At 48.4% G+C, this 7,468-nt stretch overlaps 1 protein-coding gene across 1 annotated transcript; it reads left to right on the forward strand.

Moving 5' to 3' along the window:
• Window positions 1-6,137: 6,137 nt before the first annotated feature.
• BDV14DRAFT_199176 (uncharacterized protein) lies at window positions 6,138-6,836 on the forward strand (the record flags this gene model as incomplete). The annotated part of the gene is made up of 3 exons (XM_073773170.1): window positions 6,138-6,427; window positions 6,481-6,662; window positions 6,715-6,836. The coding sequence occupies 3 exons, from the start codon at window positions 6,138-6,140 to the stop codon at window positions 6,834-6,836; spliced, it is 594 nt and encodes a 197-aa protein (XP_073629343.1).
• Window positions 6,837-7,468: the final 632 nt, after the last annotated feature.

The following is a 7,468-nucleotide window of genomic DNA, read 5'->3' on the forward strand; positions in this document are numbered from 1 at the left end:
GTATCATAGCGGCCGCCAATCAAACAACGTCTCGAACACTGGGTCTCAGCATTAAAATGTTGAATTTCCACTCATATGACCTGGTCTATCTCTTTCCGAAGGCCAGAGTTTCTTTGTGATGACTGCGTTAGCTGTTCACGAGGCATTCTTGATCAAAGCAGAGATCATGGCATTTGTTTTCAGCTCAGTGGTTATTGCGCTGTAATTGGTATTACCAAGCAGCCTCCAGCTAGGCCTCATTGGTGACGAAATGATGAAACATTCGAAGGGGTCAACTCTATCAATGGACTTTGATTAGATGTGAGCCTTCACCACCGCTGCAATACTCCATATTCAGTGCCTTTTTTAGGATAACAAAGGAAGACGGAGGAAGACTGGGTCGTTGAGAGGATGAACTTTCGTTCTAAACCAACATGAAAGGAGTTCCAATCATGAAACTAAGAACGAGCGACAGGAGTAACCAGGGAAGGGTCTTGGCTGTATGGCTATCTATCTCGAATTATCTTATCTTCCGGTAGAGGCCTTGGTGCTCACATTGTTCATTCTCACTTGGCTCTTGACCTCCTGAGACAGAAGCCTTTCATAAAGAGGATGAGCCTCTTCTCTTCTACACAGGAGTTGGCTTATGGAGGAACCTGATTGATAGGACTTTGATTGATTTTCTACATGATTTTCTACTCAAAGAAGCTGTGAGTCAATTTGATCATGAAAGCTCTGGATTTCGGGTTGAATACCAGGCAATGGACAGTGGCCCTTTCACCGTGCTATCTGGCAGGGGTCCTGGCTGGACACCCAGTCCCTTGAAGCAGCAATTTCTGTAAACCTCTATCTAAGACTCGAACAATGAAACTAGAACTGCACTGGAAACCCAACATTCACCAGAGACCTGGCACCAAAGCAGTCTCCATCTCACTCATCGGTGTCTTTGTCCAGACACCCTCCTCTCGTTTACCTCGACTCTCGAGACAGTCCACGCCTATGAAATCCCCTCGAGCCAAGAGTTTACATAGACAGAGAAGAGAGAAGATATCACAGTCCTAACCTTCCTTCTCGCAGAGAGCTCAATTACTTCTAAAGCGCCAACAACAGGCTTACGAATGCAGACGTACTGCCATGTTCTTTTGGGCTTGGAATAATTACTATCCCCTGATACCTTCACTTTCGTTCTCATCGTTTTCTGGGACTAGATCTCATTCACCCAATACGCTCAATGAGCTTATAGACTCTTTCACTGTAAGCATATGCGTTCGTCGCTTATCCGATTTTGAAGCGAAGTCTGCCTAGCATCAAATGTGCAAGACTATGGAGAAACATCTTGATGAACCTTTGATGGTTAGTCTTGAGCTGGACGTTGAAGTCTGGACGGGATACATTCGAACAAGTATAGATGCATGCAGGCGCCCGGCCGCCGGGTCTGATGCAGGAAGCTCCGCCCGTTCCTAAATTCTGCTTTTACCGAAATGCACGGCAGATTGCTCTTTGACATTTCCATCACGACTGACGGACAAGCGATTTTAGTCGTAAATAGCGGTACCAAGGCGTGGGGATGGGAAGGTTGGTGTCTTGATTTCAGTGGGAGTAGTTGCCCTCATCTTCTCTAGTCATGCTTAAACAAGCTCTCGAGAAGCTTTGGATAGAATATCGCACTGGATATACTAACTGTAATGCACCTTCATGGCAACAAAACAATATGGGTGGCTGCGAGGTGCTGGAATAGATTAGTGATGTTGACTGGCACGGTTGCCCCAAGTTGCGACCGGACAAGCGCAACATGCTGTTGAAGAACCAATGTCGCAAGCCCGAAAGGACTCATGAATAACACTCATCACCTACTGAATGTGCTTAGCGGAGAAGACAATGAGTTTTGGGATGGTCCGTCTTTGACTCGCCCCATTCAACTTGTCCATCACCACCGTCTGCTTTACATACCTCATTCTTCTTTCATGGCTTACAATAGACTACAGTGAAGTTGAACTGCAATACGAAAATCAGTAATTTGAGTTAATCCTTATTTGGAGGGCAAAGCATGAATCGAAGTATGGTATTCAACAGGCCCATTTCCGTTCCATCAAGAGACTGGCCTGACAGCTGGCAACGCTGGAAAGCTCATTACGTGTTGATTACAACGTGGATGTTGCGACCGTGATTTCCATGACACGTAAACGTCATTAGGACCAATTTTCGACGCGCGCGCATTGTGGGTATAGTACACTTAGGGCTCATAGATACCTCTCATCAGACCTACCAAATGACCATTCATCACCTTTCTTCTCTTCCACTGAGTCCCAAGCCAACTAGTAATCTCCCTTCTCAACGCTTCTGAAAATTTTCTTCGCGATACGGAACTCCTTTGTTACTCTTGCAGCCGATGTACGACACCCAGAAAACCCGGATAGAGGGCCTTTATGCCTAAGGCAGTATGACCCCTTATCCGTGACTTTCTTCCCCCCTAGCAGCCTTCGGGCACGCCAAGAGGACGAAACTGGTATACTCTAGATCGCTGACTGAAAGTGTAATTATCTTACGTTCAACCTCCTAGATGGCGCATTTTTGTTCCAGTCGTAGTACAGTAGTAGCCGAGCCAGAACAGCACCCCGATGAACCGCTGGCGGGCGTCTGAGGCAGCTGACACTTCTCGTGGGGTCCATCAACGAATTGGTATTAGGAAAACTTATGTATTCAAGCAGGGAACTTCAAGAGCGATTCGTGTCTTTCACTGGCTGTCGGAGGTAGCGCAGGATATGGTATACTCCGATGAGTTCCGGTCTGCATAAATCGTGTGAGACCTCTTGGATCTAGTGGCGCCTCAGCGACTCTGCAAAGGGAAGCGACACGTGCAGAGCCTCGTAACTGAAATCATTGTAGTAGTGTGACTCGCCGTCCCGGGTTGCGGCTGAATCGGTGGCGCTTCTACAAACACCGATTATGGGGGTTACGTCTGAACCGGTGCAATTGAGGTCAACTCGCATACCTCTTTCTCCTGATACGCATTACAAGCGCGTTCTGGGGAGAAACGAGACTAGGCGTAAGTTCGCCCATTCGGACAAGGAGCTCTTGCACTCTCAATGATCTTTCAATACATGCAAACGGATCATGCTGTCGATTCGGTGGTTGCGAGCTGGTCTGGACCGGGAGCCTCACTATCGAGACTCGCCATCAAGATCAGATCTAGGGTTGTATGATCGACAGGGTTCGTGTACAGTACTATGCACGATCTGGCTCCCTTACTTGTACTCAGCTGTACCATGCGGAGAATAAACGTACAACCAAAGTCGAAGTCACAGGTTCATGGCCTGCATCGGCCGTTCTGTAGGACGGAAGGTATACAATAGTACAACAGTTTGTCCTCGGGTCTCGAGGGACATCTATAATGAATGCAAGGGATGGAATCTTGCGTCGATAAAAGGGCCAACAGTGGCGTTCTGTATCGTAGTCTCTGACCTCCACTGCGAGTCTCTCGAGCCATCGTTCATGCTGTCAATACTACCAGCTCGAGGTATGAACTACGTACCTATTTAGTGCTCGACGCTTTAGGCTCCTTGACATATAGGTCTATAAGTGATAACCCGAGCAACCAGCCAGTTATGTCAAGACCGCCCGATTTTACGCAGCTACAAAGCTCAGGAAGGTTCTGTAACAGGGAAAAGCAATATCACTTTTCAAGCGGATGCGGTACATCCACTAGGTAGACACTAAGCTAGTACTAGAAAGACAAGAAAACAATCGCCTGTACACCCCACGCCCCCCCTCCCTACTCATGACCTTCCCCCTCGCGTCCCCAAGCATGCTCTAGACGCCTTTCTCAATGGTCGGCTAGATATCATGGCTGCTACCACTTTGGCAGTTTGCATAAGGGTCAGTTACCTCGCAAGCTTTGGAGATAGAAAATTGGTCTTGGGGTGCTATCTTAAGGTAGCCACTCCAGGTACCACCATGATTAAGTCTTATACATGACCTCATGCAAATTCCCACAAAATCTAGGGAGCGATAGATTGAACCAGCAATGTCCTTTTCTGAGGCCTGGGTGTCGCAGTTGCGGCCAGTGGCGAAATACTCAAATTGGTACCCCCTGCTCCGCGCAGAGATACGGCCACATGCGTGTCCATTCGAGCGGGCCTTCACGAGGGCAGCAATTTCAAGTGACAAGGGCCGTATAATATCTTCTTTTCCTTCGCAAAAGTGCAGTTCGGGCTTGATACAGGCTAGGCCTGGCTGCGACCCTCGATTTAGACCCGCCAAGACGCCAAGGAGGGTCCAAATCTTGACCTTGGACCCTCTTAGGTAATATTATGAGGCATAAATAGGCCTAAATAGGCAATTTCCTGCTTATAGATGGTGTTTTATACACCCTTATGAAGAAAGGGACCCTCATTGAGGGTCCCTTGGCGGGTGGAGGGTCCGGACCTTGGACCCTCCGGCCAGGTCTAATACAGGCTTCTATAGTACCACGGCGGAAGAGGTTTGGTGTGTCGGTGACGTTGGAATTGGGGGACTCGATAGCCGACTCGGGAGGACTGTGGATTGCCGCTACGGAAGCAGTTGACACGATGCTGAGAAATATCAGAGATAGATAAGCCAAGAAGCAGGTTATCATGACTGACTTCGTGTTGGTGATGTTGGTGATGTTGGTGATGATGTGATGATTTGATTGATGTTGATGAGGTTGATAGGAAGATGAAAGAAGTGTTTTTGAAGATGATTAAAGGAGTGTTGATAATTGTAGTTGATCAAGTTGAAATTGAGAAATGGGCATTGGGTTGTTTAAGTAATTCGAAGTTGGTTTATCTTCTTATTGTCACATTGTACAACCAGATACCTGATTCCTGCCTGATTCCTGAATGATAAAGGTATATATATGTGAGAGCAGTGTAGAGCCTTCGGCTCTACATCCTAGTCTTTTGCTGATAGTGCAGCGGTTTAGGCTTCTGAATGCTCCCAGGGGTCGCGCCGTGACACTTATAATATCATTCATCAATTCACACCAACCCACACCAATTCACACCAATTCACACCAATTCACACCAATTCACACCAATTCACACCAAATCACACCAATTCACACCAATTCACACCAATTCACACCAATTCCCACCAATTCCCCATCACCAATTCACCATCACCTAAACATCACCTCCTAATAGGAACCCAGCCCAAGACGAGCTCCTAGGCATCGGTTCTTTTATCCAAGTAACGGATATTCAGTAAGCTCTGTTACTGAGTTCATTTGGGCTACTCTCGGAAATCACTTCAAGTACTTCTGGTTTATGCTCGACAGTCTCAGTCTTAGGGCTGTCGAGCGGGTGTACTAACCCGTCTACTATTACACTTACAAGCAATTACTGATAGTCTGTTTGTATCATGGGCTGGACGTAGTACGATCCTTGGCAGTTTGCAAAGGAGGATGGGGGAGAAAATCAGTGCCTCAGGGCAACCATGGGGACACCGAACCTGTTTTGTACGGAGATGAGTGTCAAAACATCAAGAAACTGGCCATGAGCCATCTGGACTTTTCACAGCCGGATACTGCACCACAGCGTATACGTATCCAATGTTACTGTTTCTAAACTCGTAACGGGAAGCACGGTGTACATCGGGCGCGAGCTGTGAGCTTTTCCAGCCACCTTGGAAGTTCCGGATTGCGTACACTTGCGTAGAGATAGAATAGTTTTCCCATTTGAAAGCCACGTCCGATTTTGGGTGAGCGATTGACTGGGTCTGATCAATGTACTTGAGCGAGCGTTTTGATCAGTATCATGGTATACGACCGCCGCGACTCCCTAATCTCCGTTGGGGAGAATTTTGCTGGCAGGAGTCAAGCCCGTGGTAGGCGACATTTTATACGCAGCCGGCTATCTATCTGGCAAAAATGCGACTGAAACCACGAGACTGCATGGAATCAGGGGTTTGGTGCACATGGCATCCAGGGTACAGAAACCAAGATTCTATGCTGGACTGGAAAACGCGGGTAGGTGTATGCGTTAATAGAACGAGAGACATCATACTCAGAAAGTAGGCATCCCGACACAAACTGCTTTCAATCTTTAAAGCGCGCTCAACGCCGGCGAATCTCTTGAAATGTATTAGATTTCTTGCTCCCCTATGCTGCGCGCTTGTTGTTCCGACAAATCGTTTCCACCATGGGCCTCGAAGGCTCAGACAACGAACCTCCTTCGGCTCTAAGCTCGCGAACAAGCCTGCACGATCTCCGCGATTCAATTGAGCTCGCAGACTGGTCAGTAATGCAACACGCTGGTGAGTCTCAGTCCAGCGAAGCAAATACTTCTGTCAACGGAAGTACTCGAGCAGACTGCCATATACCTCCTAAACGCGCTGAACACCCCGACAACGACACCGCCGAGACCCGCGAGCGCCCCGACCACCCGGCTGATAACGGCGCTCTTTCGAGATGGGCATTGCTTAAAGCAAAGTATAGATCCATCAAATGGGTGGCTGATCGGTCAATCGACTAACAGCTCACAGGAAGTTGACTTTCCACATCAATTTCCTCGGTGTCACAACCATTACGGCGCTCTTGGGCTCTTTTTTGGCACAGCTGCCACTTGGGGAGCAACAAATCGTCACCCTCAGCGCATCACCCCCTTTGTTGGCGAGAGCCTCCCATGGCCTCTTTTTCCCAGATGCCGGTGCGTCAACCCCAATCCGTACGCATGCGCAAGATGTGGAATCAGTCTGACGCTCACTGACTTATCCCAGGATTTCAAGCGGATCCCATGATTCCCTCGATTGTCCACGCCTCACTCCTCAACACTGACGTTTTTCGACTGATTGGCGATCGGGAGATGTACATTTTTGTGCGGGACGGCGGCGTTGGTTAGAAATGTCTGTATTCGATCTTGGGACATCCGGAGACGATAGACTTAGAATTGTTTAGAGTCACAAATCTCTACTCCTCTTTTCGTTTTCTTTCTCATCCTCCCTTTGCCTGGCTTTCCCTTTCGAGTTCTCGAAACTGCTCGTCCCGTTCACGCGTCGTAGTTTGTGCGCTGACTTTCAGCGCCCATCATGGTTGTAAGACCGTCCAACACATTACCTGGGATCCAAATTTTGTCGAGCACTTCTCCGCAAGCGAAATAAACGACAGGTTGACGCTGGCCTTGGGTGGCCTTGCTGTCGTACCTACGGGCGTGACCCCCCTTCGCTGACTCGGCCGCTCGCGGTCAACGGCATCCCGATTACCTTGGGTAGACTCTGCCTCGGTCTATTGAGGGTGAAGTGGAATAAGTGGAGTGCTTCCAAGGTCCTTGAGTTCGGTTATCTTACATTCGAGTGCTGTCGCTGAAGCCAAATTTATTAACTGTCTGAGCAGTCACCCCTTGTGTTCTACCCCGTGTGTAATCGGACTTGACAGCAAAGGATATCAGTGCCTTTCTGCCCACCCACCGCTTTCGCTTTTGGGTGCGCCACGCTTTCTTCGTAACCACGCATTCTTCGTCGTTTTTAGACAACA

This window comes from Aspergillus stella-maris (genome assembly GCF_047715825.1).
Source record: "Aspergillus stella-maris strain CBS 113639 unplaced genomic scaffold BDV14scaffold_20, whole genome shotgun sequence".
NCBI classification, from domain to species: domain Eukaryota; kingdom Fungi; phylum Ascomycota; class Eurotiomycetes; order Eurotiales; family Aspergillaceae; genus Aspergillus; species Aspergillus stella-maris.